Source organism: Cygnus olor, chromosome 15 (genome assembly GCF_009769625.2).
Source record: "Cygnus olor isolate bCygOlo1 chromosome 15, bCygOlo1.pri.v2, whole genome shotgun sequence".
Lineage (NCBI taxonomy): Eukaryota > Metazoa > Chordata > Aves > Anseriformes > Anatidae > Cygnus > Cygnus olor.
In genome coordinates this window covers 13,255,331-13,283,160 of record NC_049183.1, presented here as the reverse complement: position 1 = coordinate 13,283,160, position 27,830 = coordinate 13,255,331, and the positions used below count along the sequence as shown (strand labels likewise).

Sequence of the window (27,830 nt, the reverse complement as noted above, 5' to 3'; positions counted from 1 at the left end):
AAGAAATCAAGGACAGGAAGAGAAACCTGTAACAAGACTTGGTAAGTTTTAACAAGAATTCTGTCAAGTTTTTATTTTCAGGTTAGGAACTATGTGTGGAAGACCTGTGTTTTTTAAATTGAAGTGAAGCCACAAAGCCTGCTTGTCAGCAGAGTTAATTTCTCTGTTTGTGCTGAAAATGGTTCCTCTGTTGCATGCACAAATCGGCTTCCTCTATGAAAGCAGTCGAAACCTTGGATCAGAAGTAACTTACTTGTCTTTTGATAGAATAATGGTAGGCCACAATTGGTATAGCAATATTTCATAGTATTTCTCCAAAGTATCCATGGCTTTCCCCTAGTTGTGCTGGTCATGTCAAAAACCGCAGAACCTCATCCATGCAATTGTCACATGGATAGATTTTGGTTGCTCAAAGCACGAAGCTTTCCTGCACCTTGTCACATGCAGCTTGATGTTTATTTAAAGGTGGATTTTGATAAAGTTGCACAAGAATATAAGTAGCACATCACAGTATAGTCCTCAATGGAAAAAAAAAATTGTTAAAGGGATAGCATGTTCCACTGTTGCCCAGTGGGAGAGAGAAATTCCTGCCTTCCTCAGTCTTTGAGTTCTTGATTTAGAGAACTGGAATCTCTTCCAGAATCCCTTTCATCCTTATGGCTAAACTTAGGCCCCTATCGGTCTGGCTACAAACACATGAAATCAGAAGGATGATAAGGCAGAATTAGAGCAGAGCTGCCCCACGCATTTTGCTGTCTAGAATATATTTTGCTCCCTCCCAGCTTTCACAGGGTTGAGGTTTTCAGTTTGATAAGAACACTTTTGAGTGTTATTGTAATGACACTTTGAGCCATATATTGCCTCCCTTACATTTCTTCTTTTCAGTTTATCATCTCACTTCCTTCATTCTGTTTTCTTTGTCGCTGCTGTATCCTTTGACGCTGCTATATCATTTGGTAGTTTTTTTCCACTGTACTTTCTTTCCATTCATTGTTTTCCTTTAGTCTAACAACTACTTTTCCTTTCTCTGTCTCTCACTCCATTACTTTCCTGTTGCTGACTCCAGTGAGTCTTCACTTGAGTGCATCCATCCAGTGCAAAGGGCAAAGCCTAGGTAGCGACTGGGAGTAGAGCATTATTGTGCCCTGTTTTACCCCTGGAGGTCGAATAGGCAATCGCAGAACAGGAGTCAGCAAGAGTGGCAGGCGCATCATGCGAGTGATGCAGGCTAAGGATCCCTGAAGAACATAGCAGCACTGAAGGAAGGTTACTAGCAGCAGTGGTGTGTCCTGGCCCCCAGGACTAAAACAGGACTGGCTTGCTTTGTTCCTGTTGGCTTGACTGTGGGAGAAGCCTCCCAGCCAGTACATGTCCTCAGTGAGACCCACCAGTTGTTAAATTTGCCCGTGTGTGGCCTTGAGCCCAGAGTCCAGCATTAAAGCCATTCAAGATCCTGCAGTTTATTTATGTCAGCAGAGACTTCCTTTGGAAAATATATTGTTTTTAAGTGTCATTCAACTGTAAAATATTCTAATACTTGCATGAAATTTTTTTGACTACCCTTTTAGCAATAGTAGCTGTTAATTAAATAGATGTTTTCTTGAAAACCCTTTGAAAACTTGGGAAAACACAGAACTTCTGCGTGGAACTGTTTTTCTTGAAACTCTCTTCTGTTCAGTCCTTCCTTTCTCTTTTTCTTTCCTGCCTGCTTTCTAGCCAGCGTGTGTACTGAGAAGCAAAGGCTGGTGCTTTGTGGTCTGAGAGGCACAGCACCAGTAAGGCTGGCATTCAGCATGCCCGTTTTTGCCCGGGGAAACATGCCCTAAACGTCCAGGAAACTAGAAGTGAGGCAGTGAAGACAATCTGCTTTTTCAACCTGAGCCAGTTGTTTGTGATTGCGCTGCTGCCTGCTCTGCCCACTGCTCTTCCTGGGGAAGGGGCAGAAGTGTCTCTGTATTTGCTTACAGTGGTACTGCAGGGCTCTGCTGTCACCTGCGTGCAGACTCATTTGCAAACAGGCTGTATCACTGGGGAGCAGAAATGTGTTTTTTTTAAACCCTAAGCAGATTTATAGTCTAGTTTCCTGTCAGATCTTTGCATTTTCCTTCTCCGCCCCTCCCAGCCTCTGACACACTTTTTCTCACTTTCTGTGTCGCTCTTTGCTCATTCTGACACCAGTGCACTTGCTTCCTTTATTCCTGATTCTCCCTAAACTTTCAGCACTTTTGGGGTCAGGGGGTGTTTTACTCCTTGTGTTTCCTTTACTTTTTAACAGCTGCAGAGCACAAATACCCTCTCCAGGACCCCTGGAGAGACGGTGGCAATTGCATGGAGGCAACATAGGGACTCTCAGCCTGCAGCAGCTGCAGCGAGACAGCCTGGTCACTCATGAGCACCCAAGGTAAGGAAAGCAGCTGTCAGATCAGCTCTACCTCACTGCTGGCTAGGATGGCGTTTGACTCTAATCACTACAAGTTCCACTTTCACCTTTCACCTCTTTTTTTTTTTTTTTTGTGTTCATTTTCAAGAGCCTGTTTCTTTGAGAATGATTGCGTTCATGCCTTCCTTGCCCTCAGCAGGTCTAACTGTACTCTGCACGCGCGGGTACACGGAGCTGAGGTTTCAGCGAGGTAAACAGGTGGTAGCTGGAGGTGAAAACATCTTCTTCAAGAAGTGTGCACTGGCAAGGAGGATTGAAATGGAGGCCTAGCAGGGGGAGATGAAAGGACTGATTGTCAGCACTGGTCTCCAGGGAATTTCTGCTTCTACTCATGGTGTGTTGTGCCCTAACCCTTTTTTAAAATCCTTTCATTGGGGATTTGTGCTTTCTATTAACTAATAAAATCTTTTTTTTTTTTAATTAGTTCTTCTCACTTTCTTTATTCTTTTCTCAACCCTAGTGGATCTCTTACTATCTTTTTCACCATCTTCTTATGCCTGTTTTTCATCAAGCGTATTTTTTTTGTGTGACAAATGTTCCCCTTCTTCCTTTCTTTCTCTTCCCTCCACCTTCTTTTTCTTGTCTGTGCAACAGACTGTACATCCTCCCCCATGTTCTCAGTCTTTCTCTCCTTCCCCTCTGTGATTTCCTTCTCTGTCTTGTGTTCCCCTTTCCTGTTGCTTCTCAGATGCACTCCTCCTTCCTGCTCCATCCTCTTTCTCATGCACACAGCATACATTGCAACCCTGCAAAGTTGATTTTGCACACACAACGGTGTTGCCTCTCCACTGGACTGTCCTTGTACACATATGCTGCTTTTATATCTGCCCCTTTGCTCATGTACATATTCAGGATTTGCATATTTGCAGTTTTGGAGATGCATCCCAAAGTAGCAGGCTTTTATACTTAAGCAGCTTCCCTCCAATTCTCAGACTCGTACTTAGAGATTCACAACAAATAACCACTGTCATCCTGTCTCTGTTTCCTTCTCTCTCACAACAGAATTTTCTAACACCTATAACACACCATAGCTTCCTTTCTGCTCACAAATACAGCCTTCCCTGACGTTGTTTTTTCTATCCCTGCTCTTTATATCATCCCACTCTTTCCAAAGTTTTTACCCCAACCCTCCATCAGATTTTTCTATCTGTTTTAATCTCGATGTTACATTTATGTTGGGAGGAACCACTGAAGCAGATGGTCTTACTCTGTGCTGCCTTGGCATCTCCCCGCATACGTGTAGGGGAACTGGAGGAAGTTTTGCAGTTTCTCAGCTCCTCTTTCCTTTACAGCATATGCAGGCTAGAGCAGAGCAAGAGCTTTGTAAAGCTCTTAAATACAGAACTTCTGATCTGACACTAAGGTAGTTTATGTCCCATTGAATCCCATGGGATTTCAAATCTCAGGGGCAGAGAGAGGTTCCCTGCTGTAATGCTGTAGTGGGAGTAACTTTGCTCCAAGGATTTGGAAACAGCTCATTTTTTAAATACCAGAAGTTGCCAGGATCAGATATGGTTAAAACTGCATCCAAGGGTAGTATCTGCTATTATTGTATATTTATGTTTGTAAGCTTTGAACCAGATATGACAAAGTAGTAAATTTTTTGATGAAGCTTTTTAGCCTCACCTTCTTAAGCAGGGCTATTGAGACTGAAGATTTATTTCTAGGGATGTTCTGGTTTGGGCTTTTGGGGACTGAATAAGGATCACATATTAAACTCAGCTGAATTAATAAGAGAATTATTATGTGAGAGAATTCTCTTAGCAATCTACCCTGCTCTCTCAAATTGTCTATCTCCTTATGAGTGAAAGAAGCTTAAACTATGTTTGCAATTATAATATATCCTTTTTGATTCAGAGCTAGCAAACTGTGGCCTTTGAGCTGTGAGCATTCTCTTCTGAATACTGAAGCAGGTACATTAAAATATCTTTGTCTTTTGGATCTGCTGAAAAGTCCAAAAGCCTAGAACAATAAAATAAGAGATGTTCGTTTTATTCGTACAATTTTAATATGAGTCCTTACTCTGTTACAGCTTGTCTTGTGACATGAAACGTTCTGGTATTCCTTTTAGTCATTCTGCAGAACTTGCATGATGATTTTGTGCTTTGTGTTTTTGGTATCCTGTGTCTCCAGTACTAGTTCTTCTCGTGAGGCCTTGATATCTCCCAGAAATAAATTGGCTGAGACAACATTTTGCCGCTTTTCCCTTCCCTCTTACCATCGTCCCTCATCATCATGGTTTGCTGTGGGTTGAATTTAAATGGGCATTGTCAAAATTGGGTTGACAGATTCAAGGGGATGTGGAGCTAGAATTAAATATTTTTTTTCTAGTTTCTTTAGTCATATACCTGGCAGAAGTGAAATTTCAGCTGGAAAGAGCCTGGAATCTTTCCACCCACCCAGCAAATTGCTTTATTGGGAGGGGCACCCCTGGAACAGACATTCAGAATCACATGTTGGACTCCCTGTTCTTACGCAAATAGTTACTTCCATTTATATCTAACTCTGAACTAAGAGAAAAATAAAATTTTAGCATGATTGAGAAGAGAACCATTTGACTGCAGTTTTACCTCTTAAAATTAAAAACAACTTGAACCTTCTCTAAAAGGATGCATCCCAAATAACTGGGATATGCCGAAGAAATCTGAATGTAGTATACCAAATGATTTAGTTTTATACTGTCACTTAGTCAAATTTTTAATGAGTTATGTGGCATGTTTACTCACAGAGGATGAAGCATATAAAGATCTTTATTTCTGCCAATATTATGTCTATATTATTGATAGAGAACAAGCTATCCACTTATCAGGTGTCTCAACTCTCTTTGATACTGAAGCACATGTTTCATGAAATACAAAAGTTTCACTTAGATGTGGTCATTAAGGTTGTGTAACTGATGGTGGAATTTGACCTGTGACAGCTTTCTTTGTAAGTAACCCCCACAGTTATCTAAACCATAAAACAGTAAGGAATATGGGTTCAGGTCTTGTGGCTTTCAAACTGGAGGGTAAAACCCTAGTCCTCACCAAGTTTAGTGGAGTTTTGCCACTGGTATCATTGAGATATGATTTTTGCTTTGGCTGTTTATCACTGCTGTCTGTAGGATTTGCATTCTCAGAATGCTGTCCGCTTTGCTGAGAATAGAGTATCTGCAGTGAATCTGCAATTCCCTTTTCAGAACAAATGATGGGGTTTTCTCAGGTGTATGTGTAATAAGATTCTCCATCTCCTCTCTTCCCCAGACTCTCTCTTAAATGCTGCCTTCACCCTCTAGTCAGGGTCAGTTATTTAATGGCAATGAACATTTTCAGGAAGGTAACCTTTCTGCTTGTGATTTGTTCAAGGACTCTGGAATTATAATGGTTGATGTCAAAAGTATATAATTGGTCTCTGTGGCACACATCCAACAAGTAATAAAAGGCTCTTTCTCTCTACTTCTTCAGTCAGTATTCTCTCCCTATATCACCCTCTCACTTTTGCTCCTCTCAGGCAAAAGGAGAATACAGTGCTAATCTGTTTAAAGTGCGATTTGACAGAATGGACAATCTGCCATATACCCAGACATGCTCTGTCCCAGCCGCAGGCAGCGGTGGATTGCTCCCTGCCTGAAGGTTTGCACACTGACTTTAGTTAAACATAAATGTCTTCTCTGAACTTTATTTTGAGCATCTTTCTTCCTTCATACTCTTCCGCCAAGTAGTTGGGCTCTAGTTTGTGAGTATCATGAATTCTCACATGCTCATTGATGTACTGGGGGGGGGGGGGGGGTTGTGTTTAAAAATTTACCATCAGGTAGGGCCTTTGTGCTCTTTTATACAGAAGGCAAACACAAGTTTTTTTTCACAGCTCAGGGTAATGTATTACCAATAGCACCAGAAGCTGACCATGAGTTGTGCATTGTCTGCTATCACTAGTGAATGTGTAGTGAAGAGAATATTCTTGTTACATTAGTCCCACAAAACCTATTTTATCTTCAGTGCTGGATGGAGCTTTACTTTCTAATGCTGTTTAATTCAGTGAATCTGTTTAGCAACTCAACAGGAAAGAAGAATTTGTCAAATCTCACTGGAAATCTATCAGAAATGTCAAAGTAAATGCTATAACATTCTGGTTTCGTCAAAAGGGTAAATGTATATACAGCTGTGTATGTGATATTATTGCTAGTAATTGTTGCCTCGGTGAATCCGTCTGTATAAAGTAGCACTGTGTGGTATTAACAGATATTTTTGTTCTGGTCCCTGAGGCCAGTTTGGCCTTACACAAAGATACTTGTTGTTTGCTCAAGCCTGATAAGTCTGCCCTGTTCATTGTAGTTCAGGGAAGGAATACATCTTCATTGCAATCAGTGAAAGGATTCCCACCAGCCCCCTCAGTGCTGGATGTCTGCTGGCAAATTTTCAGCAGGTTGTAACTGAGGCACTGAAACTTTAATGTAGGCTCTCTGTCTAAAATGAGATCCTTTTTTTTTTTCCATATGAATGCAGACAAAACTGTATGCAAGCAGGACATATATGGTTGTCAGTAGCAGTTAATAGGTTGTTTCCACTTCATTTCTTATGGCTCTGTATGTGTATAAACATTTCTAAGCTACCTACTTGAAATCAGTGAGCATGCTTAATAGGTTGTTACACACATTTAATATATTTGAGCACAAAATCAAGTTCCTCCAAAGTTTTAAACACTATTAAAAGGCAAAAGATTTTCCCTTCCCTTTTCCCTTCCCTTTTCCTCTATGAATTCTGAATCCTGAGCAAACTGGGAAAACACCCGAAGGTTGTTTCAATTCTTTTTCTAAAGCTAACACCAAATACACCTAATTTCCAAACTGCAGTGCAACTGGTGATTGAGTCTTTTCTTCTTAATCATCAACTGAGAATATGACATAAGATCAGTTGGAGGCTTTTGGCTTTTAACATCTCAGTTAAACTACCAGGGATGTTTACAATTCACTAACCATACTGGTCTGTTGAATGAAGCCATGGCAGTTTTGCATGGATCATCTCCATGCTAAGACTGGTGCATCCAGTCTTTTACAAGAACAAGGTGCAGTGTCTATCCAGCAGCTACTGCGTGCATCTCTATTTCTTGGCTTTTTGTGAAGATAGTTGCCATTCTGTACATTTATAATGAAGTTTATAAATTATTTATTTAATATATTATAATATAATATAATATATATATAATAATAATATAATATAATATAATTATTTATTATAAATTTATTATAAAGTTTATAATGAAGTAGTTGGTGTGATCATCAAACTAATTTCACTAATGGCTTGCACTGAAGGAAAATACAAAATTTCATAAACTTTCTTGTCTTCTTTACTATTGCAGAGCTGATTTTCTCAGGGACGGGGGGTGGGGGAGGAGGAGGGAAGATAATCTCTGCTACTGCTCTGGTAGTTTCCCTTCACAGTTCCTGCCAAAACAGGACAGAATAAGTCTCAATATTGATTAGCTTAAGAATATAGAATATCCCGAGTTGGAAGGGACCCATAAGGATCATCAAGTCCAACTCCTGGCACTGCACAGGTCTTGCCCAAAAGTTTAGACCATGTGACTAAGTGCACAGTCCAATCGCTTCTTAAATTCAGACAGGCTTGGTGCAGTGACTACTTTACTGGGGAGCCTGTTCCAGTGTGCAACCACCCTCTCGGTGAAGAACCTCTTTCTGATGTCCAGCCTAAACTTCCCCTGCCTCAGCTTAACACCATTCCCGCGGGTCCTATCACTGGTGATAACGAAGCACAGGTCACCTGCCTCTCCACTCCCCCTCGCAAGGAAGTTGTAGACTGCGATGAGGTCCCCCCTCAGCCTCCTCTTCTCCAGGCTGAACAGGCTGAATATTTTTGACATGTTGCATCCTTCCAGTACCTGTATTTTCAGTTACGTATTTTTCAGGAAGATCCAAGACTAACATGTTTTATTGTAGAAGGTTTAATTTCCTTCTGTCTTTTATTCTCTCATTTTTGCAATTTAAGCCATGAAAGCTATCAATGCAGTATGAAAAAAAATATGTATTTAAACTTTTGTCTTAGGTCAGAAAGGAGTGTGTTTTTCTTCTGCTTTATTTTTTAGAAAAAAAAAAAAAAAAAGTGAAGGAGTATTACATTTCCTGTAAGGCTGGAAACACTGAGTCAGTTTCTTTTTAATCTGAAATTCAATGGTTTGAAGGAAAAATGATACTTGGGCATTTCCTTATGGAGTGTTACAAAACAGAATGATGTTTTTGTGACTTGTCCGTATCCATAGTAAGAGCAATATCAGTCAGTTTTGCTGGAGTAAGTGCTATTGACAGTAACACCTTCACTGAATCACTGAACAACTGGGGTTGCACACCTGGAAGAGTAGTGTCTGGCTCAATAGTTACTTTAGAAGCTGTATGAGAATACAGTATCAGGAAGGAATGAACTTTTTCACCTGCAAAGAACAATTGGAAAATGCTAGGTTTAAGGCAGAAATGGTCAGGATTTGAATGCCACTTTTTGAAGGTTGTGAGTTTAATGACAAGCTCTGATACCTTTTAGAACTTCTACGTTGTGGAAAAATGCAAACTCGTTGCAATTGCATCATTATAACATATTTGTGCATAAATACAAAGCCATTTTAGCAGGATAGTATTAGAAATATTGGATGCAAACCTATTAAACAGCTAATGTGATCAGCCCATATCTAAGTGCAGTCTCTGTACAAAGGGATAAGAACAGTAAAGATCATCTGAACATTCAAAACTGTGAGGGAAGAACATGCAAAAAGGTGGAGGGTGGTTAGTTACTGTTATCTTGGTCCTTGTAGGACATCCCAAGTCCTCTCTACGTTCAGTCTGATGCTTTTGTCTGACTTGCCTCGCTTATGTTTTCTATATCTCCTTTCCTCTTCCTCTCTGATTCTCGTTACCATCCCATATACGGTAGTTTCATCAGGTGAGTGAAAACAGCTAACAAACTTCTCCCTGCACAGCACGCTTCAGAGCTGAGGATATCTGTCACCTCTGGTTTGTGACTGATCCTGAAGGAAATGAAGCAATACATAAAGCATAGCAAATGAAAAAAAAATCAAAAATCAGAGGGAAGGCATAGACGGGCTGTGGTGCTTTAATAAGTCTTCTGTACCTCGCTGTGGAAGTCGTATTTTCATCTGGGGGATTCTTTCACATTATTTTCTTTCGCTCTCATGGAGAATGCTTAATGCATACAACTGTAGTAGGGGGCGGTGGTTGTGCTGTTTTTCAAACATGGTCCAATATTGGTTCTCTGTGGTCCTGCATTTAACATCTATAAAAAGCCACAAAAGATCATCAGACTCTGTGGGCTGCGCAATGCCACATCCTGGCATTCTGTGTTACGTTCTGCATGTCTAGAAGTGGTTTCTTCCCACCTTCCTCCTGCCCTCACATGGAGGCAGTGAACTCAGTAGTCTCAAACCAGAAATTTGTTCTGCCCTGGGTTTGGCCTGACACAAGCCCAAGAGGACACATACAGCTGCCTGCAGCCCACACTAGCAATCTAGAGAAAATCATAGTGAACTGAGTGAGTCTTCTGGCTGGATATGGGTTATGAGCAACCAGCTGGACCATTTCTGTCCTGAAAATATATGGTAACATTTTTGTCTGAGAGCTAAAGTTTGCATATAAAAATCTGAGGGGAGAATATGGTTATTATTTTAAACTTCCTTTATGCTTTAAAACATGTTTTACTAGAATTATCCATCTCAGGTCCTCAAACTGTGGAGTGAGAAAGTCTAATTCCTTTTTACCTTGCTAGGGTGAATGATATCATAAATATTAGAAAGAAACGTAAAGAGTTATTCCAGAAATTTGAATTGAGATAAATGTGCCTTACTGATGTCAGCACTCCAGTGGAGATACCAGGAGCTACAAATGTCAGCTTCTGATCCCTTCAAGAAAGGTTACCAACTTTCTGAATGAGTCCTCACTCAGTTTACCTCACCTCCACCATTCACCTTATCACTACCATTGCTAAGAAATGTCCAGTGTTTCCTGTTTCCCAAGTCAAACCCAATGATAGCATTTTTGGGTTGTAGTTGTTGGCCATTCTAAGTGAATAATTACGTGAGACCAAGAGGAAGAAATCTATTTTTAACAGATATTCTTTGTAGCTTTTTACTTTTTGAAGTCAGATTCCAACTCACTACAATCAGAGCTTTCCAGTTGTTTATTTAAAAGTTTTGCTGAATTTTATTCTTTTCTGGAAAGTCGCTTCTGTCCTTGGTAGCTCTGCTTTCACTATTCCTGTTACACCAGTCTTCCTTCTCACAGCTTCCTCAGTTCCAAGCAGGCAGGGTTATTAGGACAGAAAGGGTTAATGCCAGGAGAGAGAAGTGGTCAGGATGTCATAATAAGGTATATACTTCTCCTCTGTGTTTTTACTTTCTGAGAGCCATAATTTTTCCTGTTATATGCAAGGAGAAAGGTGAAGACAGGATCTAGAAAATGAACAGTTCTTAAAGCGGCTTCTTGCTGCTTTTCATCAGAATATAAATAGACTGTCGCTTCTGCAAGGAGACACGTTGACGAGAGATGGAGGGAGATACTCGAGGTATATCAGGGCAGCTGATCATCAGAACTGGAGTGCACTTGGTTTTGGCAATGCGGACACATGAGTATCATCTAACCAGTCCGTCCACCAGTCTTCACAACCATTATGAAAATACTGCTGTACTAATTGGGGGCTGCCCTAAAGGCTGAACAGTACTTTTAAAGGGTTATGTGATTCTCAAGAGAAAATTAGTCAGAGTATCTGAGAAACCTTCATTGCCCCTGAACTGCTCTCGCCTTCCTCTATTGAATGCTGCCTGATGTATAACCTCTGCTTTCCATTACTGAGAACAAGGAAGAGCTGCAGGTTTTGTCAAACTGCAAGGCAGTAAGTTTTCAGGATGCTGCAACCACATTCTTGGATGTTTCCAGCTTTCAAGTCACATCAGGGAACACAGAAGAATAAAAGAGTTGTCCACCCAGAAGCAGTCATGGCCAGCACTAATAAAGCCCTTTTTACCCTAGGGAAGGTTGTCACTTGAGAGCAACCAAAGGGCATTCGAACTGCCAGAGCTACTTCAAAAGCTTTACTAGCAACCAGGAATCATTAATGATTACTTTCTCTCAGGACAGGTCCTGCAAACATTACCTCCCACACTCATTTGCTATGAACAATTTCAGTGTGAGTATAAGGAGAAAGTACAGTTCTGTGGTTACTGTAGTTCATCAGCCCTTTCAGAGCTCTCCCACGGTACTTGCCCACTTCTTACCGAGTTCTCTCTTCCGTGATGTTCTGCATTTTGGTCTCCTTCACCGAGGCACCTCATGGAGCAGGAATAAAAGAACCCCTGGCTCTTTTTGCCTTCCCCTCAAGTAACCATCTGTGTTGCTGGGTAGGGAAATGTCACAAAGGTAACCCTGTCATACAGGCAAGGATGGACAAAGACAGATCAAGAACTCTTGTCCTCTCATAAAATGCAGAGAGAAGATTTCAGAAGTAGCTCTCAGTAGACAGGATTTTACCCAGTAATGCCAGCAGCAGTGCTGGTTGGTGTCTAGGACATTCCTTCTAGGAATGTTAATAATAAAAGGCTGGACAAGTTTCCTTGTTAAAGAGGCTTTTTAAATTCTCCATGTGCTCTTAAAAAAAAAAAAATCCTTTAATCTTTCTGATGTTTGCAGTACCCTGGAGAACAATATAAATTCTTTTCTCAGGTGATAAGTGTATTGCTTTTATAGGATTTGAAACACTTATTGACCTGTCTATCTTATGACAAAACAGGATTTTGAATTCAGATCCAAGTTGCTCTACCTAGCTTCTGTTTCTAATCCCAATTGAACCTTGTATGTTCTTATTTTATTTTGTTTTATGCTATATCATGCTAGAATAATTTCTGCCATAGAAGATAGAAATGCCTTGCCATCAAAGAAGGAAACCTGTGAACAGAGCACACAGTTCTTAAAAGAGCTGAAACCCGTGTGAAGGAAAGCAGGAGTTAAACTGGCTCCTGCATAACAATTGTTTTGGTTTACGCTTGAGGTTCCATCTCTGTGCCTGATTCCTCAGTCTCAGCTTCCACGGTGACTTCGTTAGCAATGAGATGCTAATTAAATTTCATATTTATGATTAGAAAATAAAATCATTGGACCTTTTTAAAATAGATTTTTATGAGTTTTGGCTCAGTCAGCTGAGTCAGCAGTATAGAGTCTGCAAGGCTGAACTTACCGGCTTTGGAAAAAAAATAGGATAAATAGAGCAAATAATGATAGAAGGAGAATCTAATCTAAAACCTCATACTATTTCTACACTGTATTAATTTTTGAGCATAAGAAAAATAACTTTATTTTTTTCCTCCTAGAAGAAATATTCATAGAAATCCGTAGTCATGTAGTCATGTATTCATAGAAATACATAGTCATGTGGAAATGAACCTTTTTTCTTTTATCTTGTCTCAATGGGTTCAAAGCTTCAAATTTAATCTAATTCTTAAAATCTCAATTGTAGGTGGAGATATGGTGAAAAGAGATTGATCTATCAGTAGTATTTACTATCATCTGTTAACTAGCAAAATATGTGTTTCATGGATTCAGAAGGATCAGAATTAGCACAAGTAAGCACTGACAACACAGTGTCAGCCCTCTTCCCCATGGAGCACGTACTCCTGGGTGGTTTGTACAATACTGGGGAATCAGAGCTACCTAAATACTGCTGTTGGCCAGATTTATAGGTGCTATATAGCGAGGTTTCTTATTAATGTAAAAATTGTCATTTCACAAAGATTTAAAGGCCCATTTTTCAAATACTTAGCAGTCAAAGAATGCTGTAGTTGACAAAAGATTTTTGAAAGAGCTCAGCTTCAATCTGAGCATATAAGAAAGCCCTGATTTTTAAAAGTGCTTAGCACTCAGCAGCTCTGTGATTCATAACACTATCTTATCCCACACTCTGAGGCAAGTCTTGCAAAGATCTGGCCATTTATTTTAATGCCTATAGTCTATCTACACTCTTTGAAAATCTGACCCTAATTACAAGTTGTGCCCTTGAGTGGGAATGAGAAATAGGGGAAATCAACCCCCAGGAATCAGAGCCATTAACTAGTGCTCATGTTGCATGTAACCTTACTTCATATGCACACACAACACTGCATTTAAAACAAATGCTTTTCTGCAGTGTTGTTAGCTTGCAATACTTCAAGCTACAAGGTACAGTTAATGCAAATAGCACGTGAAGAATTGTTATGCTTCAAGTCATAAATTAGGAGAATGGGGGGAAAAAAAAAATGCTCCCACTGACTTTTAGTTGATTGTGATGCCTTACCACCCTTTGTATTGTGAAGCATCTCATAAAGATCAGGATTCGGGTGAATATAATCCTGCAAATCTTGCTTTTGTAATATTGCTCGTAAATGCTGCTTTACAGCAGCTGCCCATGCTTAAAGACTGGGATGCTCACAGATGGAGTGTAATTCTTGCATCACTTTACAGTTTCTATTTTCGCAAATATTTATTTCCACAGTCAGCAGAGAATTCAATAAAATATGGTCCCTCATGCTGATTTTTCTTCATACTTCTTATGTTGACTCATTCTGAAGAACCACACTCAGGTGAAGAGAGAGACAGATTTCTTGCTATTTTAGTACTTTGCTTCTTCAGTCTTTTCCAAAAATACAAGTTGACCATGAACGGAACTACCCAGAGTTTCCTGATGAGAACAGAGTTTAGCGTCTTCATATGCTTAGTTAATTCTTCTGGGATAAGCTTTCCACACCAAAGCTTTATAGCATTTTATTCTATATCGTTAGAGCAATGGTCTCAGTTATGGATAAAGCAACAGAAGATACTTAATTCCTCCTTGCAATGCTTTGGAAGTAGAAAATACTACAAAATTGCTAAGTATTTGGTATTCTCTTCCCCAAGACAGCAAGACAAGGTCGCAGAGAGGTTACCACTTACAGAAATAAAGTACAATCCCATTAAGCATGGAATCAGACTATTTTTGCTTAAAATTGCTATAGAAGTGACTTAAAGGAGCCCTCCTGCAGGATGCAAAGTGGACTGTCTCTGTTTTCCAGAGGTTGCTTTCCTGCTCTTAACTGCACGCCTTGCAGTGAGGCTTTGTTGATGATGCTGAGCTGTTAGCTGCCCCCAGCTGTAGTATCTTTGGGAAGCAAAGGTCTGCATGAGGTAGTGCCTCTGCCGCTCCATCCTGAGCTCACAGCTCTCTGTGGCTTTGAGAACACTTCCTCTAAGACTTTCCTCTACAATGTTGTCAAATTTGAAAGTTACCCACAACCTCTGTTCAAAAGAAAAGGGAAGTCAGGCAGCCCCCAGCACCTTTCTATCTGCTATATATAGACAGTGAGTTTGAGAAAGAGGATGGTGGGCGTATGTTTCCGGAGCTACGTGACACGGTCCTGCTACACCAGTACAAGAAAGGAGAGGACACAGAGCAAGGAGAGGAGGTGACCAGGAAGCAGAACTGGGAAAAATATGATCATAAAGGAAGTGCAACCATTTCCACGTGAAAGGGGAATTTTGATTTCCAGCTGTAAAATAGTGATCTCCTTCTGATTCTTGGTGAGGTTTTGTTCTTAGGCCGGGCTGTTTGTGATCTATTGTATACTTTCTTGTCAAATGGCATCCAGTTTTCTTCTGTGTGTTTTGTGCTGGGCTGGCTGAGAAGTTCTTTAGGCACGCTTAAGAGGACAGAGGATTTGGTCAATGGCAGGTGACAGAGCATCAAGGAGCATTTCAGTGGCAGTCTGTGACTAGGATGGAAGCTTACTTCTTCCCGGGGCTTTGAGGTGCAAAAAGTACAGGTTCTTGTTATGTAGGGCACAGCATTCCTCAAGCAGCAAACTAGCATGTGCAAGAGAGTTCTCTGTTCTTTAAAAATTGCAAATGTTTTAAAGTAATAGTAAAGAGGTTACAAAGTGGCCTAAATTATAAATGCCTGTGTTCTATCTACATCAAGTTCTTCGTTTACATAAAATGAACAAAATGCATGTGAATGATTGCTGTCATCACGTCAAGGAGACCAGACAGTGTTTGATCAAAAAGCATAGATATTAAGCAATCAAGAGCTAAACAAGATTGGATGTCTTCACAGTGCTAGGTACAGACCTATTATACCTTTGCATCGTGCATTGAGATAGTTAAGTGATTCATACTCTCATCCTGTGTGTAAGTCAAAATGTATGCTGCTGTCATAATGCAGTATGCAGCTGGCATGGGGGTTATTTTTCATGTGTTTGGAGTAGTAGTGTTTGTTAAGGTCGATCCTTATAAAGGCTTGTGACAGTTTTTTATTTGTCCATTCTTTGAATTTTGTTTATTTTGCCTAGCCCAACTTAACAGTGGGACTCCCACTATAGGGTTCTGTTGTATTTTTCTGTTCATTCAGAACAGTGTTCTAAAACCTACTGAATGAAGTATTTTTTGCAAACTTTCTTGGGCCATGGTGAATTATGGTGAGATTATCTGACAGTATTCAAGACTGGAGCGTAACCTTTTCTGTTGTAAGAATGGCCTACACATTTACTGGCAGCTGTTGCTGAATTTGGAGATAAATAAACTAGAGTGCAGTCCTCCCATCTGATGTGCTGTGCATTAGCCTTTGACTGCTTGGGGATGAGAGTACCACCTACATGGAATCATCATCTGACTGCATGGAAAATGTCCTTCTCTGAATGTTTTTTGTTATTGTTTTAACTTGTGTAATGTAGCTGTTTGTAGAAAGTGCAATCTTTTAATAAGCAGAATGAGTAGCAGTTTTGGGTGGCACAGCAACACTTCTATTTTCCTGTTTTGTGTGACTCATTATATTAATAGAAGTGAAGTGTTAATAACACTGATGAGAACCAGGCTATCTGTGATAGGGTTGTGTGAGTTTCAGATATATGTATCAATGATATGAATCATTGTCCTTACCAGATTCTTATGTAGCTCAGTGCATGCAAATTACCTAGGAACACCCACTCTCTGAACCAAGGAATGTGCTGTTTGTTGTACAGTGAGCACACATTTGCTGGGACCTTACCTGCAATCATCAACCCCATTTGCATGTTGGGCTAACTTGAGTTTTGAATTCAAGACTCCAGATCTGATGGCAGGAGCTCTCCTAATTACACTCTACTACCTGCTTGCCCAATTTTGTGTCTCCTCCTCCTAAGCTAGTGAAAATCTCATTACCAATTGTAAAAACAGAGTGAGTTAATCTCAAAGAAAAAATTAACCTGAAACCTAATAACTAATTCTGAAGCATTTATTGGACCAGCATTCTCATGAGCCCTTGGCAGCCTAAGGATGACAGCTTCTTCTTGAGATCTTTGCTTTTAGCACACATTAGTTGAAAGGAAATGCTCATGTCAGTAGTTAATGCTGCACTCAAGAAAGAAAGGCCAGACATATAAACATATTTGTACTATGTTAGCACAGTGATTTCTGTTGTCCTCATCATCATGCATAACAGCATGGAGAATGTGTAGATTAAAGCATTTATTAAATGTCAGGCTTTCAGCTCTCCACTGTTACTTTCCAAATCCTTTTAAATAGATGCACTAAATCCCTGTGGTAAATTATTTATTTAAATTATTGTGCCATTATCTTGATTTGCATGCTCAGAACTAGCACTAATTTCTGATGTATCAGGGTTTGTGGCAGGATCTTCCCTATTTATCCCCTCATTTGCTTTACACCCCATATTCTTTCTTTTGGCCTTTAAAAAGGCTTTTCCTGTTCTCATCTCTATCTCACTTCTGCTCCGCACTTTCATTCTGTTGATTTCCTTTTTACCTTTCTTTTTCTTTTTTCCTGTTCCCTTTTTATGTCTCATTTTCCCATGTCCTCACCATTTTTCAGCCCTAAATCTTGTCTTTCTTTCTTCTCAGATTTTTTTCACCATGTCTCAATTCTCACTTCTCTCATTTACTTTCACAAATATTACCACTTAATAATGCTAGTGTTAATAGTTTCTGAAATCCGAGCATCAGACTCTTTAATAATATAGAAGAACAGAGTAGACCAATACCAAGACCAGTGTAGACAACGACATTTAAAGAGGCAAATCTCTCTGTTGTCCCTACAGGAAATCTAATCAACAATTAGTTGCAGATAGGACCAAAGTTCTAAGGTAGAAGTCTATGAGATGAAGTTCTGAACAGACAGATTTCTTTTCCATTCATTAGAGAGAAACTAGATTTCTAAGTTAAACTGGATGCCTTATTCAGGTTGGTGAGATGACTCCACCCTCTGTCTCTTTTTATAAATTCATTCCTCTATCTGTGGTGCTTAGCAGGTATGCTGCTGAGGGAGCTAGAATTAGCACAGAGCATCTTCACGGTATGTAGAAAATAGTGACACAGAAAAATGACAGTGTCGTCAAAACATCATTGCTACATTTCTTTAAGCTATTTGTAGAGGAGGATTTTTCCATTTTCTATGTTTATTATTGGTAATATATGTTCTACAACCAAATCTGATTGGATCATGCATGATCAGGGTAGCACAACCTGCTGTCGGTTTGCTATTGAGACAAAATTAGTCATTTCCTTCCTGTGTGATAACATGATAAGAGCTGTGAAGTTCTAAGCTGGCAGACCTGAGGAGGACATAGGCTTTAGATATTCTCACCAGCTGGAGAGCAAAGTGATAAAGCATAGATCTCTGCCTTTTATGGAGCCCCGATGATTACAGGATCCTCATAAATACTACTGGAGTGATTAAGGACTCACAACAATATTTCATTGGGCAAAACAGCATTCTTAGTATGCAATCAGTTTTTTCCTTCAGGAATTGATAAGTACTTTATAGTGTTTTGTGTGCAATTTCAAATGCAGGCTAAAGCTGCATGCAGTAAGTGTGGAATTCAGTGCAAGGATTATTAGAGTATTAAGCAATATTATCCTGCAATTCTGAAAAACTAGTATGTCTGTTGTATACAATGTTTTCTGGTTTAGGTGCTAATAAGCAAAGCATTGGGTGTAATGTATTAACAATACTAATAATTGATCCTTGCTTTATCTGTGCACATTTCTATTTTGCTGAGATAGTTTTATGTGGGTCTGTTCTTAGTAGAGTAACTAAAGGCAAAGAAAGAGGTAATTAAAGAGAATTCATATAGTATTAATTCTTCTGGCCCTCTTGTGTTAGGGGAGGAGTAGTGATTAGAGACAAATCTCCTCTGATTTATTCTATTGCTTTCATTTTTTCATAGAGCGGAGATACTGAAAGAGTAACATGATAGAATTCATTTCTTTTTCTCTCATTTGGTTGTTTTTGAGATAATATTTATGAAAATGAGGGGAATTTTCTTTCCCTCTTATGTTTGTAAATGCAAGATGAATATGCCTCCGGAGCCCTTTGAACAAGTTAGGCAAGTTGTTTTGGTTATCTCTGTCTCTCTCCTATTTAGAAAATGGAAATAGTATTTATGACTGTGGCTATCATCTGGCTTCACTGAAGATCCAGGTTTATCTCACTGAAGCTTTGCATGTCTAGTAATGGTTTGGTTTTGTTTTTTATACATTGTATGTAACAGGAAGATTGACTCAATGGAAGTGGACAGAAAATATTTGTGCTAAAATAATCCTACTTCGTGTTTAAAGCTACCTGCTCTTCTTCTACTTTGGAATTCTTCTACTTTGGTATACTTAGTCTATATTTCTCTTCTATGTTTTATTGGGACTGTGGTGGTCTGTGGGCTGTCTGAATCTTTCACATGAAGAGGAAGTTCTGCTATACACAAAGTGGTTCTTTCCATGTCCAGCCACAGTGACCTGAAACAGAAATACAGCCCTATTTTTCAAGTGCTGTTTGCTTCAGAAAGTATTCTAAGGCTTACAAAACCTGAAGTAATAAAACTGTGCTAATAATCAATGTTTTTCTACGGCCTTCCCATCTTAGTGGTTCCAAGTGCTTTGCAGTCACTACTGAATGAGTCCTACCTTGTCACAGAAACACTTCCTACCAGCCTCGGTTTCAGGTGGGGACACAGAGGTAGAAAGAATATAAAGTGTTGATTCTCAAAGACAGGTTAAGGCTTTGTCTCCTCTCATTTGCAGTCGAGATTTAGACACCTGTATGGAAAGCAACTTGAAAGTGTAGGCAAGCAAATTGTTGTCTTAATCAATGTTTAAGCTTTTCAGAAACGGTTTGCAGTACTGTAGAACATTCAGCACTGCAGCTAGCATAATTGGAAACTGCTGGTAGTGAGCATTTGAGAAATCCAGCGTGTAAATAGAGCTCTCCTGTCTCCTTAAGCAAAGCAATATAATTTCCCTATCACACTTTAAACTGTGGCTTTCCTCTAAAATTAAAAATAGCACTAAATCCCTTTGTGGTTTTGTGGTTCTCTGATATACAAATCGACATCTATCCATACAAGCAGCTTTTGAGAAAATTACCTTGTTGGTATGCTTTATATCATATGAGTTGCTACACAAACTTGAGGGAGAAAGGGCATCGCCCCATGAAGTCTAAAGATATGCATAGAAAAAGGATGAAATACAAATAGCCTCAAAATGTTGGGGATAATATACATAGTTTTAAAACACTTCTTTCATCTTTATATTTTGCTTTAGAGTGTGCTAATTCATATGTAATCCTTTTATTTTTTATATGCACATATTTAGTATTTAACATGAACAAACTCATGTTCATATTAACTTTTAATTTGCACATTTTGCGTGGTGGTTTCTTTTTAAATACTGTTAGTCTGTGAACATCTGTGACAAATGCAGAAGTCCCAAACATTAGAACAGTTCACCCTTCCAAACCAAACTTCCTCCTGCTCCTAACCATGAGTACAATACCCTTTTTGTGTGTGTGTGTGTATTTTATGAAGGGCATATCAAGAAATCAGCAATGCTAGCTGAAGCCCTCATTTGCAGTCTGCTACATGGTGGTTTCTCAGTATCGACAGCCTGTCAAGAATTCACAGCAAGGGCATGCAAATAATTAAGCAGCTGAAGGGTTAATTTCTGAACCATCATGAAATTAAATCCCAAAAATGAAGCCTTAGGATCTGCCTTGATGAAGAACACTTTATAGAACCCCTGGTTCTGAAGCCTGGAGGCTTTATTCCCTTGATCAGTGGAGAGTGTCACTGACGTATGAAAGCATGGAGTCTGGGTGAGAACAGAGAACAGCTTTAACTGCAAGGTGATTTGTTCAGTTGAAAAATATAACAAAAAAATAGCAAACACATAGAAAGATTCATTTATGTGTAACAGCCAAGAGAAGAATATTCCCCGAGAGAGCAAAGGAGATGAGGGGAGTAGAGCATTTCTTTCAGTGTAAAAAAGGGATTCTCTCTTTTATTTGTCTGCATCTATAGAGACCTTTGAAATAGATGGGACTAGCTGAGATTATTACTGGATTAAGATCTCCTGCAGTTAAAAGCTACGTTGTATACTAACTACTGAAAGGAGCAGCAGGAGAGCAATTTTTTAACTGCTGTGGCAATTCTTATTTCTTTTTGGCTACTGTTTGTTGAAGTCAGTCCAAGTCTGTGATTTCACACCTGTGATTTGTAATGGACATTGTAGTATTTCTGACATATCACAGCTTCTGAATGTGTTAGGTTACAACTCGAGAGGTGCTGGAGTTGGAAACTAACTAGATAGTGATAATAGAGGTCAGATTAGATGATTACACAGTTGAAAACTTTTTAAGTCTGTCATTCTTAATTTGATAAGTAAAAACAACTTCTGTGCAATGTCATTACAGGAAGGAAGCAGGGAATAAGATCCTTTAAAAGACTGCAAAATACATGTGCTGCTGAAAATCTCCTTTTACAATTAAAGCCACTAATGCAATGCCTTTATTAGCTTCCCTCTGAGTTTCAGTTGTCACATCTGGTTTTGTACCAGCATAAAAAAATTTCATCTAATCATAAGCGTTTTATTTCTTATTCAATATTATGTTATATACTAAATCAAAATACTAAGTGGTTACTATGAAGGCTGCTCTATTAGTATCAGCTATTGGTTTCCATTGTCTCTGGAAAAGCTGCAAAACACAGTGGAGTCACGTGAAGGTTATATACTCATAGACCAGTCTGGCCAAGGAAACACAACAGAGGCAATACCCAAGCTCTGGGAAGGAGAGGAGTGATAACCATTATGCAGCAGTAATCCCTCAAAGGGGGTGAGTAACAGCATGGTGAACCAGGAGAGAGCTTAGCTGTGCTTCTGGTAGGGCATTTCCATCTTGAAAATGTGAAGAAGAAAGCAAAAGGATGATTCTCACATTTCTATGTGGCAATGATGGACTACTCCACTGAACGTTGTTTCTAAGAGCTTGATCCTGACAATAGGCTGTGCTTAATAAGTCTGCTACCAGAAATGTGCTTTTAAAATTCTTAACCACTCATACAATATATTTATTACTTTCCCATTAAATGTTATATCCTCAAAATAACAGTATAGATATGTTATGCCCGTACATGAAGGACTATTTGTTAAAGGTATTTTTAATGTAATGTAAAAAACGTATTCATGTTGAGAATTATGCTGATGAGCGAACTTTTCTTTGAATCATTTAATGAAGAAATCCCTTACTAATGTCCTAAGGGAAGTGCTGACAGAGAGTGTAATAAGTTCTGGTTCAGTGCAGCAGACTGCAAGATATTTTGCATTTTATAAAATTCAGGCAAGTGCTTCTGAGGTCCACCTGTGAGCTTACCGGAATACTTTGAAAAAGCAAAGGGCCTGCAACATGTCTTTTTTTTTTTTTAAGGTGCAATAGCTGTTGCTAGATGACTAAAATACTGTGACCTTCTGCTTTACTGCCTTTTCCCCAAAATTCAGCTTTTTTTTTTCTCTTTTTATACAATGTTTGTTAAATTCACCTTTGAAATGAAATATACATTTTTTTTTCCAGAACAAGTGGTGGACAGTAAGGTTCATGAGAATGTATGGGTATTTCAAATGAAGCTATATTTCACCATCAGAATTCCTCCCACTGCTACCTAATTTATATAGCTTTATATAGCTTTATCTGTTGTTTTACCTTTATACTGTTAATTGCTCCAGTGTCATTTTACCACATGCAAATGCTGCTATGCAGTAAAAATTTATTCCAACTTCTAAGGGGTTCATAGTCTCAGAGAGACTTTCTCATAATGACAGCCATGGCCCCACGATCCTAGATCCCACTGGGCAGATCTGGTCTTCCTCACCCTCTGAGGATGGTTGTCTCTTCTGGCCCATTTAATAGCAGCCAGTGGAGTAGTAAAATTTACATGCAATCAACAGAGGTAATGCTAAATAATGGTTCCTGGGATATGAAGCTACAAAGAAAAGAATTCTGCGAGAGCTACTGTAGTACAAGAAAGAACAGCAAAGCTTCTGGCACTTCTCCCATAACCTGTCCATGATATGAGGAACCCATTCAAATTTTTCTCATAGAGATACTGAACCCCAGCCTAGAATTCTGGACAATTTGGGAAGACCTTTGAAAGCACAAGGCAAGGAACATGCGTTTTTGTAGGACTATTTTGCATTTTATTATGATAGAACACTGACAAACACATTATCTAGAAGATTAGCACTTGCATTTTTAGTTTCCAAAATGAGGAGTTAATCGCCTCTGGCTATACAGAATAATAGCTGGTTCTGCCCAGTGACATTCAGTGTAATGCATCATGCTTTGCAGTTCCTGAAGTTGGAAGCTGAGGAAATTATAACACAGTGCAGAGAGCTCTTCTGGTCCAAGAAAAACACCTTGCTTTAGTTACTGATTACCACCAAAGCCTCATAAAGCACTGCTCTCAAATCTTATGACCTAAGAACTGCACATTCTTCTTATACGATGGTCTCCGATAGGCTAAAATAACTCTTGAAAGAGAAGCTTAACTTCCATGTGCCACCTGGATTGCAAGATCTTGAAAAAGCAAGAATGTAAAAGTAAGACTTTTTTGAGATCTTGACATTTATCACAAATTTAAGAGGGAAAGATTTTTACAGTTTCCTTACTATTGGCTTAGCTTTACTACAAGTTTTTTCACCTTGTTGCCTGCCTTGTAACCTTCTCTAATGAGATGGTTACAAATTAGGAGTTGGCAGGAAACTGCTTAGCAAGCACTCAAAAGATCATGTGATAATTTTTGCATGAGCCAAGAACATTTTCAGACTTCAGTGATACAATGCTCATACCTATCCACTCATGCAGAGAAAGGCAAGGTCTGAACTCACGGGTACTGGCATTCGTGCCCACATGTCCATCAATACACACACAGCTCCAGGAGGCAGGCATGCATAACTACTTGCCTATGAGTTAACTCTTCTTTAGGTATAGTTATTTTCATCATTTGGCTTGTCACAGATATGCAGGGAAGTTGCGTGTTCAAATCAGTACAGCTGAGAGGAACAGGGGAGATGAGAATGAAGCCTTAGCTTCCTGCAGTGAGTATTTGTCTTTGTTCTGAGCTTCGTATGTTCATACCCTTTCTTGAATCGCACCACGTCCTTTACTATTGCTTCTATTATGAAGAGGGATTCTCTGACTTCAGGAGACCTTCATGGAGTTAGCTGAGCTACAGATTCATCACCAGAGAGCAATATGCAATAGTTCATAGACTCAAGATAGCTCTTGTCTGAACTGTCACTTTCCAGATGAGCTGTGGACAGGCTGCACTTCAGTTCAAGCGGTTTCAATATAGGGCAGACGCAGCGTTAGTCAGAAGTGATTTTAAGCTCATTCTGTATGACATGGAAGCACAAAAACAAAACAAAACAAAACAAAAACAGGATAGAAACTGTCCCGTTTGATGTTCATTTGCCAATTGTTTCCCTTGTTAAGGAGGAGAGCCGGAGATGGATGACTGCCTGGAGACACTGAAAGATGAGGAGGAAGCTTTGTGGGAGAACGTGGAATGCAACCGGCACATGCTGAGCCGGTACATCAATCCCGCCAAACTGACCCCCTACCTGCGGCAGTGTAAAGTAATCGATGAGCAAGATGAAGATGAGGTGCTTAACTCGCTTATGCTGCCCTCCAAAATTAACCGAGCAGGTAATTATTTTATGAATGGCTACATCTGTATCCCTGTTTGAACGGTATTACTTTGCTAAGTCTAGAGGGAGCCCGTAGCAAGTTACAGATGACCAAATGGAAACCATATATCCCATTTATGGGAGGTTTAATGTGAAGGGGGGGGAATCTGCTGCTGTTATTTTGATAACAATGACTCTTGCCAGTGTTGTGCAGACCAGAGCTCGTGGGGTACATGTTCCCATCACAGCCTTGGCAAATATTTCATTTAACACAAGCGGCGGCCCTTGCCATTCCAAGGGTAGATTTTCAGCTGTCTTGTGGTGCTTCGTGATTTGTCACCGAAGGGTCTGCCATCCTAGCATTTCAGTACTGCCTGGTAAAAGCTGCACTGAATAAGGCATCTTTTGAAATTCCTGTTTCAGAGACCAATTTGCTTGCACACCTTCGGAATAACAATCAGTGCAAACATAAAGAATGTGTGGCATTACTTCATGAGTTCAGCTGAACTCAATTAATCAGCCAGATTTTCCACAGTGCATTGCTGTGTGACAAGCCTTAAAGAGATTTGACTTGAAGGATATGCCACTTGCTTATGCTACTCATAGTGCTGTTATGTCACCTCTCACTCTGTTCCCTGTGGGTTGTACTTAGGGCGGCTACTGGACATTCTTCACACCAAGGGCCAAAGGGGCTATGTGGTTTTCTTGGAGAGTCTGGAGTTTTACTACCCTGAGCTCTACAAACTGGTGACAGGGAAGGAACCCACACGGAGATTTTCCACTATTGTTGGTGAGTAAAATCAGTCCCAAAGCCTGTTGAAATGAGGACTATCTTGAAGACTGGGTTTGATCTTTTAGGCAAGAAGTGTGAATAAAAGCTAGTGTTTTAGTAGCATTGTGCAGTTTTTCAGTCCCTTTCAGTGCACAAGGAAAGAGCAACAGGTGAGGTGGGGTATAAAGAAAAGGAAGATCCCAGTTGTCAGAATGGGGCTGTAGAGCTTCAAATGAAGTGACAACCATTACAAGAGGTCTCAAGAGAAGAAACACTGGAACAGCAGAGTTAATTTACATGGATGAGTGACACGTGCAGAAAATCTGAAGGATTCAGATTAATTGTATTTGTACAGATCCATTTTACAATGTTTGTGCTATTTCCATAGGCCTGTCAGCTCAGCTGAAACAAGACAAATGTTAAGGCTTCATATTCTATCTAAACAAAGCTGTATGCATGTATATTGTGATTCTGGTAATAGTATGGTGTGTAGTACTTGTACTGTTGCCAGTTAGATATATAAATGTGTATGTATTTGTGCATAAGCTACATCTCTGTACATGATTTGGGACACTTATTTCTTATTCACTTTTGCTGATCGTACTTAATATTAAGTTCCTTTAAGAGAAGTTGATAAACTGTTCAAACATTTCAGTGGAAGAGGGACATGAAGGCCTTACCCATTTCCTAATGAATGAGATCATTAAGCTTCAGCAGCAAGTAAAGGCAAAAGATGTGCAGCGCTACGAACTCTTGGCTAAGTCTCGCCAGCTGGAGGATGAGCGAAAGCAACTAAAGCTGAACAAGATAGAGCTGCTGACCTTCCAGGAGAGATACAACAAGATGAAGGAGGAAAGGAACAACTACAATGATGAGCTGGTCAAGGTGAAGGATGAGAACTACAATTTGGCCATGCGATATGCCCAGCTGAGTGACGAGAAGAGCATGGCTGTGATAAGGAGCCGAGACCTCCAGCTAGAGGTGAGAGAAATGCTCTGGGTACCTTTAATCAGGAGTAGCAATGGAGGATGCCAGTGGCACGTGGCAAAAAGAGACCTTCCCTACAGTAGAGAGATGTGGAGCTCTCATTTGCTTTGCTTATCCAGATGATTAGGGGCATCACTGTACGGAAATGCCTACTGCGGTGATGTGTATTAATGGCAGGTAATTTACATACTTATAATGGATTAGCAGAAAATAACATACATAAAAGCAAAATTTTAAAAACATAATTGTTTGCTAGAATAATAATTTTAGCTTTTCAAGCTCAATAATGTATTAAGGCAGTTATCCAGGTTTGCATTACAGTGTTTTACTGAAAAAGTCTCACATAGAGTATTGAAATATCTTGGGGCCATTTAGAAAACAGAATTATTTCAAGTGTGTTAAAATTTATTCTAATAATGTGTGTGTGTCACAGGTGAGACAGAGTAAACAACTACCCACAGTGGATATGGATACTGAGGTTTATTTTAGAACCAAAGAGATTAGACATTTTATGCCACTTTGCTTTTTCACACAGTCATTTGTTCCCCTCCCTTGGTGCTGCCTTTTATCAGGCTCAGTGCTCCTACTCTGCGTGGAGATTGCTGCTGGTGCAGGAAGCTCGGGCAGAAATTTGTGTCAGTTTCTGCTGCTTGCAGTCACAGTTGTTACTGGCCAAGGGTGCTGGGTTTTCAGGTTTTCCCGGGCATTCATATCCATGCATCTCTGATCTCCAGGATACTCCACCACTTCCAGGTTTTTCCTCCAGCCAAGATCATCATTCTGTTTGAGAGTTCAAAAGTTCAATACTGGACATTCACCACACACACATATATACACAATTATCTGCTGCTTGTTAGCATTCGCAGTTTATTTTTTCCACCTACGACAGTATGTTTTCACCTGAAAGTGAGAGTGTTTTCAAAACAGTCACTGACAGAGCTAGAAATGATTTCTTTCCTTTCCTATTTCTCCTTTTCACTGCTCCCTGGCTGTTCTAGATTGACCAGCTGAAACATCGCTTGAACAAGGTGGAAGAGGAATGCAAACTGGAGAGGAACCAGTCACTGAAACTGAAAAACGATATTGAAAACCGACCCAAAAAGGAACAGGTGCTGGAGCTGGAGCGGGAAAATGAGATGATGAAGACTAAAATCCAGGAGTTACAGTCCATCATTCAGGTATAAATGCAGAGTACTACACTGAAAAAAGCTGTACCCTTCAACTTATCCTCCCTGCTTACCCAGATGATGGAATCAGCAGCCTTTGACTGCTCCTTGCCTCCAGGCATCCCCACACTCACCTCCCATACCATGTCACATACCCCACATCTCACAGCCTGCTTCACAGTGGCTACCCTTCAGTATCTTAATATCTGAAAGAGGCTGTGAGTGTGGACAGAGAAGCAGCTGGTGGTGACATCTCCCATATGTTTTAGTAAGGCACAGGGGGTTGAGTCCATAAAGGGGAAACTAGAAACTATGAACAGGAGAAGCTGGCATGGTCTCTGCTACAAAAAATATTGTTGTCTGATAAGTCAAGCTGTTGAGAAATTGGCTCTTTCAAGGTGCAGAGTGCAGCTGTTTAATTAATGAGCATTCAACTCCATGTTTTAATCCTGCTGTGGTTCTTTTTACC

At 39.8% G+C, this 27,830-nt stretch overlaps 1 protein-coding gene across 3 annotated transcripts in view; it reads left to right on the top strand.

The window, feature by feature from the left end:
- CARD11 (caspase recruitment domain family member 11) overlaps window positions 1-27,830 on the top strand; it is a 107,693-nt gene that overhangs the window by 60,716 nt on the left and 19,147 nt on the right. The window contains exons 1-5 of one of the 3 annotated variants that reach the window (XM_040574960.1): window positions 2,093-2,401; window positions 24,243-24,455; window positions 25,089-25,226; window positions 25,864-26,189; window positions 27,194-27,373. In XM_040574960.1, coding sequence (XP_040430894.1) covers window positions 2,389-2,401; window positions 24,243-24,455; window positions 25,089-25,226; window positions 25,864-26,189; window positions 27,194-27,373 — 870 coding nt within the window. In that variant the 5' untranslated portion in view covers window positions 2,093-2,388. Of the gene's footprint in view, window positions 1-2,092; window positions 2,402-14,792; window positions 15,018-24,242; window positions 24,456-25,088; window positions 25,227-25,863; window positions 26,190-27,193; window positions 27,374-27,830 lie in introns of those variants that run through there. The other 2 variants (XM_040574961.1, XM_040574962.1) reach the window with 2 other exon arrangements.